General features: G+C 41.5%; 1 protein-coding gene across 2 annotated transcripts in view; it reads left to right on the top strand.

The window, feature by feature from the left end:
* LPAR1 (lysophosphatidic acid receptor 1) overlaps window positions 1–14,563 on the top strand; it is a 67,217-nt gene that overhangs the window by 11,196 nt on the left and 41,458 nt on the right. For both annotated transcript variants that reach the window (XM_058044467.1, XM_058044468.1), the window contains exon 2: window positions 13,053–13,223. In XM_058044467.1, coding sequence (XP_057900450.1) covers window positions 13,164–13,223 — 60 coding nt within the window. In that variant the 5' untranslated portion in view covers window positions 13,053–13,163. The remainder of the gene's footprint in view (window positions 1–13,052; window positions 13,224–14,563) is intronic.

Below are 14,563 nucleotides of genomic sequence, written 5' to 3'. Positions count from 1 at the left end.
GTCATTGCTGTCCATCAGATAAGTTTGTTTGTGGCCTTGGGAAAGAGCAGTGACATGAGAATAGGGAATTTAAATCCTGCCATTAAGATAATTCTTTCTTATTGTTAAATCTAAGCTCTTTCAAATTTCTTTCAGGTTAACTTTGCAAAATACAGCACTGCGTAAAGTATCTGGAGAACAGTCAGTTGAACCAATGCAGATGTTGCATAAATATTTCTGAAGGAGCATGACTGTTATTTCTGGTTTGAGGGGTTGATAAATAGTTCCTGTGTCTGCACTGGTGGTGGCCTGAACCATGTTAAGCTATTGCCTTAGAGTCTCTAATGTATTGTTGTGAGAGAGGGGAATAGTTGGCAGATTTCTATTTCAGATAAACTAAATTAAACTCCTGTTTGTGTATCATTGGTCATGGCACATGTAGATCTATACTGAGGTGGTGCCTTTGTAATTTGGGATTTGAGGTTTGGCATGCTTAATTGTGAACTTCCTTGGCTTCAGCATTTCCAGATTATTGTATTTTGTGGTGGTTTATTCTGCCTGAAGATTGAACATCTGTTTTGTGGATATGGGGTAAAAAGGAAGTATTTGTTTTAAGGCTGGCCCCCCTCAAAGCTGCTTAGAGAATTGTGACACTTTGTTATCATCCAGATGGTTTTTTTTACCTAGCAAAAGGATATTGCCTGAATGTTTAAATACAAACTTGTTTCAGAAGAGTGCCAGCCTTCTGCTACTTTTCTGAGTTTAAAACAAAAGGTGGAGTTTACAAATGGAGTCTCTGTTGCTGGTCCATGGAAGTGTTGAATTTGTTATTTCTTCTTGGAAACAAATATTAAAATTCTTTTTGTAAGTTTTTTAGGAGATTAAGTTCTTGTGCTTTTTCTGCTGAGAAGTAATAGTTTGGAGAAAAGTATTCTGATTTCTGGTATAGCTAGAATCATAATCATACAATGGCTTGGAAGGGACCTTAAAGATCATCTAGTTCCATGCCCCTTGCTATGGACAGGGGCACTTTCCCTAGACCAAGTTGCTCAAAGCCCCATCCATCCTGACCTTAAACACTTCCAGGGATGGGGAATCCACAGCTTCTATGTGCAGCCTGCACCAGTGTCTCACTACCCTCACAGAAGAGGATTTCTTCCTAATATATGACCTAAATATATGACTACTCTCTTTCAGTTGGAATCCATTCCCTCTCCTCTTGTCTCTACATGCTCTTGTAAAAAGTCCCTCTGTCTTTCTTGAAGACTCTCTTCAGGTCCTTGTAGGCTGCAAACAGGTCATCCTGCAGCCTTCTGTTTTCCCAGCTGAACAATCCCAATTCCCTCAGCCTTTTCCGGCAGGAGAGGTGCTCCATCCCTTGCAACATCTCCTCTGGACAGTCTATCAGGTCCATGTCCTTCCTGTGCTGGGACCCCCGAGCTGGATGCAGGTTCCAGGTGGAACAGAATCCCCTCCCTGCCCTGCTGCCCACACTGCTCTGGATGCAGCCCAGGACACGTTTGGCTCTCTGGGCTGGCAGTGCCCATGGCTGGGTCATGCCCAGCCTCTCACCCACCAGCACCCCCAGTCCTGCTCACAGGGCTGCTCTCCATCCATTCATCCCCCAGCCTGTGCTGATAGCTGATACTGGGAGTGTCCTGACCCAGGTGCAGCACCTGTTCTTGGTCTTGTTAAACCTCATGAGATCCCCATGACCCCACTTCTCAAACTTTTCCGGATCCCTCTGGATGGTATCTATCTGCAAATTTGCTGAGGGTGCACTCTATCCCTGTGGCTATGTCATTAATAAAGCTGATACAAAAGCCTTTGTCCACTGTTATCTTCTTTAATTATATTAATTAATAAGCAAAATAATAATGAGAATGTATTTGGAGATAAATTCTGTCCACTACCCTTGCAAATCCAGTGCTCAGAATAATTTTAATGAGCATCTCCTTGCTCTGTCACTCTTTTTCTCTCTCTCTTTTTATTTTTTTTTTCTTTCTAATAACAGAAGAGACAGAAGAGGACAAAAGCATGCACCATACTTTCTTTTATACACACATGTGCACCCAGTGCTGGCAACAGTTAATAATGTATCTTAAATTATGAGCTATCTATGGTTACTTTGAACTTTTCTGCCTCTTTGTTAACTAGTTCAAATTTCATGTCTGTCAGCAGAAATAAACAATTTCAAAAGAATTTCAGAAACTGTTTTGAAATTACTTCTTTTAGGAGTACTTGATACTATATATGTCAGTATGATGAAAGTGTATGTTTTGAAAATACAGTCACATGACAGCAACTTCATTGTGGTTGTGCTGTGAGAGACCATCCATATTGTAGTGGCTTGTTTTCATAAGCCTAAGCAGGCTCCTGGAGGTGGTGTCTAGCTGTATTTTTCCTCTTTATTTTCTTGTGATTCTGGAAGTTTAAAGTAGTGAGATAATGTTGAAATCAGATGATTGCATGAATTATTACTCTGGAATCTTCCTAGTTCTTTAAGTCTCTTTTACTTGAAACGCAAAAATTAAAAATTCACTTTCAGGAATATCTTCCTCTTCTGGTATTTACCAATTACAAAAACACTGTGGAGCTGCTTCTTCATTTCTTGAAGATGGTGCTGTGGCTAGCAGAGATGTTTTAAAGCAGTTTTTGTATGTCTGTGTGTTCGGTGTGATTATTTTTACACTGACCTGTTCATTGTGTTGAAGAAGCTCCTAATAATTCCCAAGAGATGTGCATCTACCAGCCAGCATCCCTTGCATTAAGGCAGATGCTTACTTTTCCCCCAGAGAATGGGAAGCAGTTCTCCAGCCTTAATGAGTGGCAAAGGAACAACCATCTCTAAGCAATTCCTAACGAGCAAACACTTATGGAAGTCATTAGTAGAAGCTAGATAATGACTGAAGTAGTTCTAGGGATGCTGGACAGTAATGGGAAGGCAGACTGATGTGTTGGCTTTAAAGGGCAAACTGCAGGAAAATGAGAAAACTGAGGAAGCCATGCAGGACTATTTTTGAGTTCTCACAAAGTTCTGCTTTTCAGAGAAGTACAAGGCTTCAGTAGAAGATGAGATATCATTCTGGGTTGAAAAAACAGCAACAAAATGCTCCCCAAGAGATGGGTGTGGAATAGATACAATATGGAAATAATCAGGAAAGGAGGTTTAGCAAGTGAGAGAATTGCACAGAATGGTGCAAACTGACCTAGGTCAGGGAAGTACGGAAAGGATTCTGGAAAAGGACAACTTCATAAAATAAGTGAAAGTTTTGTCTGACTGCAGATGAGAATAAGTGCCTCAATCTGCAGCAGAGAAAAAGGAGTCCCTGCTGTGTTCAGCAATGAAAAGGAGTATGAGTCAGTTTTTGAGAGCACAGTCATGACAGTTCTAGCAAAAAAAAAAAGTTGAGATATTACACTCCTAATTTTCTATTGTCTCTTTTCCTTTATTTTGGTTAATTTCTCTTCATCAGTATGCAGAAAAACTTGGTGGATTAGCCTGCTGATGATGTGAATCCAGTTTGTATCATAACTGCCATGACTTAGGGTGAATGTGTTCATGACTTCACATGTTACAATGTCATATCCTATGGGTTTGTCCTTTCAAAGGATTCTTTCTGTCACTTCATAAAATGTGATGTTTTCTTTTCCCTCCAAAAACCCCAAAATAACAAAATACACAATACAAAGACAAAAACAATTCCTGAAAGAATTCACATCTTGTAATTTTGGGAATAATCTACTCACTAGAGATCATCTGGAGGTCCTTTCTGGGGCGGGACCTCAGAGCACATAGAGGAGAAGGGTAGGCGTGTGTAGTTTAATTACAGACTCTTGAGCTGTCTGCCCTTTGGTGGAACCCCTGTCGTGACTGTGGTCAGTCTGCTTTTGTCATCCTCAGAAGGGGCATGAGGCAAATTAGAGTGGCATATGGAAAAGATTACCCTGCTAGGTAAAGGCTTGAGGATATTGTTCCATCTACTGGTTTGTTTGGTTATTTTCATTGCAAATCTGGGGAGAGGGGTTTCTGTCCTTCTATATATTCAGATTGCTCTTCTGCTTTAATTTGGGGATGAGGGCAGGCTCTCTAACCTTGCCCTGGTGGGGTCACTGTGAAGGTTCCTTTGCTGAACCACGTTCTTTGTGACAGCAGATGATCTCTCTGAGGGAGTGCAACTGCATGATGATACTATTTTATTGTTGTAAATTAATTCAGTGCATGATAAATTGTTAAGGTGATAGTTCATCTCCCTAATCTTAGTGTGGAGAAAGAGGACGGTTTCAGACCACATTCCCTCTACAGAGTTCATGAAACTAGCTTGGTTAAGGAGGCTCCACCTGGGACAAGTTTGCTGAACTTGCAGGCTCTATTCTGTCACGGGAAGCCTTAGGAGCAATCTTGTAGTCCTTGTATTATTGAAGCCAGAACAATGTTCTTCCCCAGATTAGCCACAGAGCTTCTATTCAAAAAGGTTTGAATGACGTAATTATTTTTTTCTTGTTTGAAGCACAGCCTGCACTGTGAATGCAAATGGATTCAATTTGAGAGCCTGTGTGTAATCTTGTGTTGTGGAAGAGTGCACTGAATCTAAGGGCAGTCTTTAAAATTTGTATAGAAATAAATTTCTAGCCTCTAATCACTACTGAACTCTTCATCTTTTTTTCCTTACCTAAGAAAGGCTAACAGCTGTATTTTGGAAGTAAAACTGAGGTAATGGAAACTGGAAATCTCTTTGAGCATCAAGAAGTTGCAAGCATCCCTGCAGCAGCTTTTAAAAAGTCTAAAAGTCTTTGAGGTGTACAGGTGTGATTTGGTGGAAGATAGAAGAGAAGATAGGAAACATGAGTTTCTTGTTTTCTTTTTTTCTGGTTAGTAATGCACTTTGGGACTTCTGCATTTTAGTTTGATCTTTAAGTGAGCTCTCATATACGTTTCGGTTTGGGGTTTTTTTGTCAGGTGCTTTTCAGGTACCTGGGCATCTTGAAGTTAAATTTTCCAAGGTGTTGTCTTGGTTTGCTTAAATAAAAGCTGAGTGCTCTAGCCAGCTGATGCTGTTTCAGTGAAGCAATCTGCAAGCTGAGAGACAGCTAAACATGCTGCTGGTCTGCTTTTAATGGTGTTCATGGCTAAAGAGGTGGTTGCACTTAATGTTAAGATTAATGTATACTTTGGGTGACAAATTGCAATCAAAGCAGGCGTCATGCCACACAAAAGTAGATGCATTATTTATATGGAAACATAGCAGTAATAAAATCCTTGATTCTTTGTTGTATCACAGAATTACTTCCAAGACAATTGTTTAGGACACTGTCGTTCTGAAGGGGCAGCAATGGTGTCAGCGTTTTGACATGTTCAGTGATTAGGTTTGGTCTGTAATTGGGAGAGATTTTTGTCCTGTTTTTCTGATTGTCAAAGTCCTGAGTGCTGAGAGTGCTGAAAACAAAGAAAAAGAATCCTACAAAACCACACACTCATACACAAAAAAAAAAAAAACAAAAAAAAAAAAAACAAAAAAAAAAACAACCAAGAAAAAACCAAACCAAACAAAAAAGTCCCACACACCACATTTTTTTTTATGACAGTGAAACACTCAAAACACCATATTATTCTTGTTGCAGGTCTTCTTCCCTCTCCCTCCCTCCCTTTTAAGCCTTAATGTTATTTTGTTTAGGCAGTTTCTGTGTTGAGTATTTATTGTGTCAGTTGGAAAATGGCAATTTTTAATAATTGCTCTGGGTATGTTTGTGCTCAAAAAGTACAATGCTTCATCAACAGCAGGAATTCTGTGAGCAGAAGTAGAAGTAGCAGAAGGCTTGGATAGACATTGATGCTGTTGGATTCACATTCTCAGATTGCAAGAGAAAATTCTGATCTCTTAAACAATATCTGCAAGGAATTTAGATTTAATGTCAAAGTGAATGAACTATTGACAACTGCAAAGAAATTACTGGGTTCCTAGGGGATTCCTCCACAGAGACAGGGATTTGATGGAAAAATATTTCTAGATATAAATTTATTTCTAGTTGTGATTTTGGTAAATATATGCACTGTGTTTTGGGGATGAGGTATTATTTATATAAGCATCTTTTATTCTGTGTAGTTATTGCCTGTCTTTGGTGCACATGTAAGAGCTTTTGCCCCTATATAGCATGCTAGTCCAACAGCAGCATGAAAAATTCACCTTGTTTCCTGTGAGTATCTCAGTTTCTTCTGCAAAAGTGAACAAATAAGCTCAGTTTTGTTGTAACTTCAGTCTGATCTTTAGTCTTAAACTTAAAAATCTGGCAAATTTCTTCGGGTTTATTGTAATTTTTGTTAATTTTGTAACTTTTTGTAATTAATACCAAAAGTATCCCACTTTTGATGCTGGAAAATGGCAGAGTCAGGTACGTTTTACTATCAGTTTTGGTTTGGTTTGGTTTTTATTTCAGTGTTTACAAGGTAGAGATTTCCTATTGTTTTGTCTGAACTTTTGCATATGTTAGAAAATTCCATTCTATTTTTCTAGAGAGTGAAGTTAGACTCAAGAAATGTCTGGCTTTACTGGCAGGGACTGTTTCCAGGGAGGTCTATGGTGCAGCCCAGTGCAGGAAATGTGGTGAGCTTGTCCCTTGTTTTTGGAACTCCCCTTCCAGACTTCCACAACCCCTCAGCAATACTTCACAAATCCATTTTCACAGTGAATTTATTCATTCTTATGAAGAGCTTCCAACTGGGTGAGAAGCTATAGCTCTGTAGTTTTTTCAAGCAGTCTGGCCAGTGATTAGAAACAGCAGACAGGAAGGCTTGGGGGTGGACATATTTGTAGAACCGGTCTTCACTGGGATGATGGAGGCATTGAATGTGCTGTAAGAACAGGTGTAACTTGTGCATTTTGTTGGTAGTTGTAGCAGTTTGATGGTGAACCACTGAGAGATTCCAAATTTAATAGGAAAATTGAAATAAAGGCAGAAAACACTGGCTTAAACTGACAGAGTCAGAATACAACCTGACACCCTGTTGGTCAGGGTGGTAATAGTTGTCCAGTTAAATGGTGGATGTGGCTCTGTTGAAGTGGTGGTCCTGTAGTAAAGTCTGGTCCTGCTCCAGTGCTGGTTGTGGAGCTCTTGAACTCTGGGAATCCAGTGGTAGATGCTCTGGTGTTCCAATCCTCAGATTATATCCAGGTAGGAATGCTTGGTTCCTCCCTCTGGGTGGAGCGTCTCACAAAGGGATGATGTAATGTATGAGTCATGCAGTGAGACCTTGATGTTCCATTTGCAGAAGATATCCCTCAGAGAGCTATCAGGGATGAGTCATGGAAGAGATAAAGAGCACTCCCCCAGCTGGTTTTAACAGCTTATGAAAATGGTGATAGAATACATACTTTGGGTTACATTTTGCATTGTAACCTAAGACAGTAATTGGTCTGAAGGTGTGCTGATTGTTGCAGTCACCACTATTGAAAATGCTTAATCAATGCCATATACTAGATCTATTTCAGTACTTATTGCCATGGTAATAGATACTGGATGTGATGACACTCTTTATCCTGCCCTCTGGAGAGGGGTGTCGGGTAGTAGAGCCAGGCTAATACCACTATGCAGAATTTGCTCTGTAAAATGTGTGTATTCAAGCACACCCTGTCAGCAAAATTTGGTGGGGACCGTTAATTTTGTGCTAGCTTCCAAACTGTTAGTGCATCTGCTGAGGCAAGAGAAACCATAGTCTCTTTGCTCAGACATCAGAAAGTGATGGGGAGATGGTAGGGAGTCTCATTAAATGGAAAAAAGTTGCTCACTGTTGTTCAAAAGAACTTTAGGGCAAGCGTACAACAATGGGCTTCACCATCTGTCTGGAAATCTCTTTTATTTCTTTTCTGCTTCTTTTGCCCAATACTGAATCACGGCTATTACCTTTTTGCAGCTCTTTTAAGTACTGAACAGAGTGCAGGGGGTTTTCCTCAGCTGCGTATACAATATCCCATGGAAGAGAGAGAAGGCAGAATTAGGAGGAAATTGTACAGATCATAACCACTTCCACTGAAGAATACACTAAATGCAGGTAGCTTGGCTTGCAATCTGCACACACTGAGCTACCTTCATTAAATATATTCAAAACAAATTAGTTTGGCTTGTGGTATCATGGTTTGGTGAAGTAAGCTCAAGGGATCTGCCCAGGAAATTCAGTTTTTAGAAGTAAAATGACAAGATGGACGTTGTCAAATTAAACAACAGATCGTTCGTTCATGCAGTAGCCCTTGGGCCAGACAGGATGAGATGGGATGTAAAAAGTGTACTCTACACTGCAGCCAGGGAGAATGGACCATCCTGGAATCTCTTGCAAGTACCTGGAGAGACTCAAGGACTCAGAACCTGTGGGATTCTGAAGTCAGCAATACAAAGGATCTGAGGCATCCTACAACCTGGCTGAAAAAGCATATCTGGCAGCTTATGGGAGGGATCAATATGCTTCAGAAGTGATTGGCACCAAAGTAAAGCTCCTCCTGGCAAGCTGGCTGCCCAGTGCTGGGCTGGATGTTAAAAAGGGAAGTCCCTTCCACACTTCATACCACTGATGCCACATGGAATAAGTGGAGTGCGCTTGATCACACAGCAAGATCAACTAGGTAATCTAAATCACTAGAAGTAATAATGGACTGCTACAAAAGCAAAAATTTCAGATTATCATCAGAAGTGGAGGAGGAGGTAGTGGTGATGTACTGAGGAGACCTTACTATATTGTCCGCTACCTGAAAATGGTAAACTGTTACTCTGTCTTTACTGACAGTTTGTGCCATATCTTACGGGTGTGTTAAAAATGAAAAGCTACTCTATGGATTCCTGTATGGCAAGCTGCGAAGCTGTTGATGAAAAACTTGGATCAAGTCAGGTTGCAGGGCTTAAAGCTGTCCAGCTGGCTTTGGATATCACTGAATGAGAGAAGTGGCCAGCGCTTTATCTCTGCACTGACTCATGGATGGTGGCAAATGCTCTGTGGGAACGGCTGGAACAATGGAAAAAAGACAGTTGGCACAGAGGGAAACACATCTGGGCTTCTGAATTTTAGCAAGACACCTTTGCCTGTGTAGAGGAGTTGCTGTAAAAGTGTGTGCTGTAGATGCACATGCACCCAAGAGTCAGGCTTGTGAAGAGCATTGAAACAGCAGACAGGTGGATGAACTGCTAAGGCTGAAGTGTCTCAGGTGGATCTGGACTGGCAACAAGAATTGCTTCTTCCTCAGTGGGCCCTTAATGCTTCAGATCATCAGAGGAGAGATGCAACACACAGTTGGGCTTGTGACCTAGGGGTGGATCTAACCATGGCAGTACCTCCCAAGTTATCCATGACTGTGAGACGTGTGCTGCCATCAAGCAGGCCAAGCGAGTGAAGCCCCTGTGGTACGGTGCGCGGTGGTCCAAGTACAAGTATGGGGAGGCCTGGCAGATTGACTACATCACACTGCCCCAGACACACCAGGGCAAGCGCTACGTGCTGACTATGGTGGAAGCCACCACTGGATGGTTGGAAACCTTCCCTGTGCCTCATGCTACTGCCTCAAACACCATCCTGGGCCTAGAAAAGCAGGTCCTCTGGAGGCACGGTAACCCCCCCCAGTGAACGGATTGCGACAACAGGAGCCATTTCAAAAACAGACAGCTGGCCCAGAGAGCACAGGATTGAGTGGGTTTATCATAGTCCCTCCCTATCATGCACCAGTCTCTGTGAAATTTGAGCAGTGCCATGGACTGCCAAAAAACACATTGAAAGCAATGGGTAGTGAGTGGGACATTGGCATCATTCAAACATTGGCATCTACATTTAGAGAAGGCCACCTGGTTAGTTGACACTAGAGGCTCTTATATTGGAGGCTCTACTGTTTGAGTTGGCCCTGCGCAATCCAAACCTCCACATACTGTGGAAGGGGATAAAGTTGCTGTGGTGCATATGAGAAATGTGTAAGGGAAGACAATTTGGATTAATGCTGCCTCAAGAAAAGGCAAACCCATCCATGGATTGTTTTTGTTCAAGAACTGAGTGTACTTGGCAGATAATGCAGAGGGATGGGGAAACATGGTGTGTACCTCAAAAGTATTTGCTTTTTGGGTGAGAAGAGACTGTGATGTTGGTTGCAGAATGACACTGCCTCTACATGCCATAACTACCAAGGACAATGGGTATGGATGCTCCAGATACAGCAGCTGTGAGCTCCTCACAGAGCCCACAGTCAGGGACTAAATGAACACAATAAACATCTTGGAGGGACAGCCCCTGACTATGGAATTGATACCTGTGTTTGTGTGTATCTGTGGATGAACGTGTGTAAGGTTGGAAGGTGTAACACTGGGACGTGATGCAGATGGCATAGAATAAGGAGTGGATAGTGCTTGATTTTTGGCCAGGACAGAGTTAATTTTCTCACAGTTGCTGGGAGGGGTCAGAGCCTGGAGCAGTGTGGGCATGCCCAGGTGGTTGTTCTGTGGCCCAAAGGGGGCTGGAAGTAAGGGAATCTTGCTTCCAAGAAAAAGGAGAGGCTTGCAGTCAGGAGGAAAAACAGACAGTCTGTGCATGGCTCATCATCTTAGGGGCAGCATGGCACCAGGTTGGTTTTTGAGCACGTCTGCATGTATATCACCTTCTCTATGTATACTTAGGTTATTAACATTGTTGCTGTTACTGTTTGTATTCTTATCTCACTGCTGTTCCCAGTAAATTGATCTTATCTCAACTTGAGACAGCAGAAAAACACCCGTTGTCCTACCTATCACTTCAACAAGTAGTAAAATGAAACGAGAGGCAGGACAAGTCATTGCTGTTGCCCTGCCCTCGATGGCATTCACTTGTCCTTGTGACTGGTAAGGCTGCCATGGTGGGGTGATGTATTTATTTGTGAGCTGAATGAATTAATTGCAAGCAGGATTGTTTAGTGAAGGCTGCCAAATGAATACTTTCAGATGGCAAAAATTCAGATGGGACATCTGGAAGTGTGACACTTGTGTGAGATCTTTTTCTTACTTTCTCACCTTTTCTACATGGTGTTCAAATGTTTTATTTTCTTTGATGAATTTACAGAACCTAACCATCTGGGATCAATTAGTGCTTTACACTATGAGCTGAACAGACTTCAGAAATTTCTTTTCTTAGTTTTTCACTTCTTTTTCTTTATGGTGCTCCATAGTAAAAAAGTTTGTTTTCTCTCCTTTTTGTTTGACAGACAGGATTCTAAGCGTACCTTTGGTTTTGGTTCTGACATTTTTCTCTAAAGTCAACTTTAACTGTAATTATTTCCCCTGCTTCATTATCCAAAAGTGGCAGCATTTCAGAATTAAGAGAAAAATTTTAAAAGAAACTAACAATGATTGTTGTAAAGTAGGTGCACTGAAACTGCTGCTTTTAAGCATGCCATGAGAAGAACGGAAAAAATTTCTTCTGAGACCATATTTAAGTTACAGTTGTAACAGTTCACATTGATGAGATATGTTGGTTGAGGATTTCAGCCTGTTGATAGAACTTTACTGTCAAGTTGCAGAAGCTTCCCTAAGAAGCTGATGCTGTTTCCCTCATCTGTCCATAGAAAACTTAGTGAATTTCATAAAATTAGTTCACTTTTCATTTTTAAAATAAAACGGGAAGCCTGAAGGTTGTGTTTGTTCTTTTACTTTGTGGAGACTATCTTGGAGAGATGCTGCAGCTCCATTTTCTGCCCTCCCCATGAGTATAGGAGAAGAAATTTGGAGCAGGGAGTGGAAAGAATGAAAGGTTACTAGCCAGAACTGAGTAGGAAAGAATAGGGGTCACTGGAAAGCTATATAAAGATGGAAAAAGTGATCCTAGAGCTTGGAAGATGAGACAGCTACATGTGACGTAAGGCATGTGGGGATGTGTTGAAATGTGAAGCAGGCATTTCAAGATGATGCTTTTTAAGAAGGAGGAATAATTTCCACAGTGGCGTGCAAAGGCTGACTTTAAATTAACAAGACCAAAAACAAAGACATAACTGAATCAGAAAAGCATGTGGAGCATAACTTTCCTACAGCACTTATCTGTTCTTTCTTGGCTTGGTAAGTGTTGCCTTTGAAAAAATGAGCTTATGGCCAGGAAAGTTACTGGCATTGTCTGTGTAACTATAGCATGTCTTCAGTTTGAAAAATACCACAGAAGTTTGGAGTAATTTTTGGTATGTTTATTGGATGGTGATTACACTTTGCATGAGTAGATTTCTGCCATGGCTTGCAGAATAGGAAGTGACAGATGAAGACAGGAATATGTTTCTCTCCAAAATCCTTTCTGTGGTGACTAATTTGTGGCTTGTGTTGTATATGTCTGGTCTCACTAAGTGAAAAAGCCAGCAGTTGTCCTAGTCTACTTTAATTTTTTACTTTACTGTAATAATTTTTTATGGAATTATCTTGGACATTTACAGGGCTTTCCCCCTCCACCTCTTTGTTAGTTTGTTTTCTGTGCACACAAGAGTAGAAAAAGAAAAGAACATATATATGGAAGTTAGACTGACCTTGATAAACATGATAGCTGTGGAGATAAGTTCATTCTGTTAAATCAGCTGAGCAGATTTTACAGTTTGGTATATTCATGTACTGCAAATCTGCGACTACCTGGGAAAAAAGTCTGTCACATTTTTAAGTCATAATATGTAAGCTGTTTTCCTTAACAAAGAAGAAAAGTTCATGTGATCACTTAACTGAGGGAATAAATGTCTCCTGAATTATATGAGTACTCTTTTGTGGGGATTTCTTTTTTCGTTTTGTTGTGGGGGAAAAAAAGTCAACACAGTTACAATGTTCTGTAGTAACCATATTTCCTTGCAAAAGAAAAGAAGTCTGTGCATCTGCCTTCTTGCTGATTTCAGTATGTGTGAGTCTAGTTTGTGTTGTGAAGTGAATTTTTTTCCTGTTCTGGATCAAATTCCAGTATACCTATTGAGACCTCTGAAAATCTATTGTGAGTGGTCATGTCAGCAAGTGGGGCTGTACAAACTGGGACTGGTTTTGCAGCAGCCCAAGATCTTGGGTGTTGACTGCCTACCCAGTTCTCTTGTTATTCTCAACAGGGTTTTTTTCTTTACTTTTAGGAGTAAATATCAATATGACTAGAGTCTGAGGAAGGGCTTCTGTGTTCCTACCAAAAGCTTGCTGGTGCAGAGGAACAGGCAAGGAGAGCAGCAGGGGCATTTTGAGCTACCATGGATGTCCCCACCGATTTAGTGCCATCGTCCATGATGTCCCAACCTGAGGTGATTGAGGTGAGTACACCAAGATGAAACTAGCAGGTGAACTGATTTTTTATTTTTTATTTAACTCTTTTTTTATTTCCTCATTGAATCCTATCTTTCTCTCCTCTCTTATTTTGGGTATTCGGGGGACTTTTCTGGAAATACTATATTAAAGACACTCATCACTTATTAAGACTGTTGTTATACTTTGAGACATGACATTGCTGTGTTATAGTGCTATTTGTAGCTTTTATATCTGAGCTGATACCATGTGCCATGGGATATGGCTTTGGTCAGTTTGGGTCAGCTGGCCTGGTTGTGTCCCCTCCCAGGATCTTGCTCACCCCCAGCCCCCTTGATGGTGGGAGGAATGTTGGAGAGACAGCACTGGTGCTGTGCCAGTGCTGCTCAGCAATAGCCAAAACAGCGGTGTGTTATCAGCACCTTTCCAGTTATCAGTGCAAAGTGCAGCACTGATGCATCCCTCCAGATCTCCAGTGCATCGGGATGAGTGGTCAGGACAGGACCCAATGGTATACTTGATCATTGAACACCAACACCATCCTGGCCTGGGTTGTCATTGCATTCTCCTTGCTCCTCACAAAATTAATTCTTCATCAGTTCATGTCACTCCTGCTACTTTACTTCCTGCAACATACAACTTACACCACAGAATGTTTTCTCCACCAGGATTAAATCTCCTTGAAGCACACACCCTGTCTGTCCACGCTACCCACCAAGACATTACCCACCAGATACACCGAGGTCCTTGGGCAAAGACAATCCCACAAATGTGTTTGCTTTAGTGGGAGGAGAAACCCACACTGAGTTCCCCAGCCACTTCCCTGTGTATTGCAGGGACTGTATCTTCTCCCACAGTGTGAAGGGATTTTCTAGCAGATCCCCTAGTGTTTACCAGCCAAGTGGCTTCTGCTAAATTTGCATCCCAGTGCTTCCATGCCCAATTCCCTAATGTTCTTAATGTGGTCTTCATTATACCTCTGAACCTTCCCAGAGGCTCCTGGGCTATAAGGAATGTGATAAATCCATTCAATGCTGTGTTTCTTTGCCCAAGACTTTCTGAGGTTTTGGAAATGAGTCCCATTGTCTGATTCGATTCCCTCTGGTGTACCATGTCACTATAAAATCTGTCCCTCAAGGCCTGAGATGGCATTCCAAGGAGTGGCAATGGTTTACAGGGCATGCTTACAGCCAGACAGTTGTTGCCTCTGCCATGGTGAATATGCAGGTCTTGCTTTGGTGCGTTTATGGCAGTGGCACAATGTAGTCATTTTGCCAGCCCTCACCATTTTGGGAACCCAGCCACCACCCTCTATTCCAAGGAGATTTCACTCATGTAGTTTGCTCGA

This window comes from Melospiza georgiana, chromosome Z, assembly GCF_028018845.1.
Source record: "Melospiza georgiana isolate bMelGeo1 chromosome Z, bMelGeo1.pri, whole genome shotgun sequence".
Lineage (NCBI taxonomy): Eukaryota > Metazoa > Chordata > Aves > Passeriformes > Passerellidae > Melospiza > Melospiza georgiana.
The sequence above is the reverse complement of the archived record's forward strand: the minus strand, read 5'-3'. Positions and strand labels throughout refer to the sequence as shown.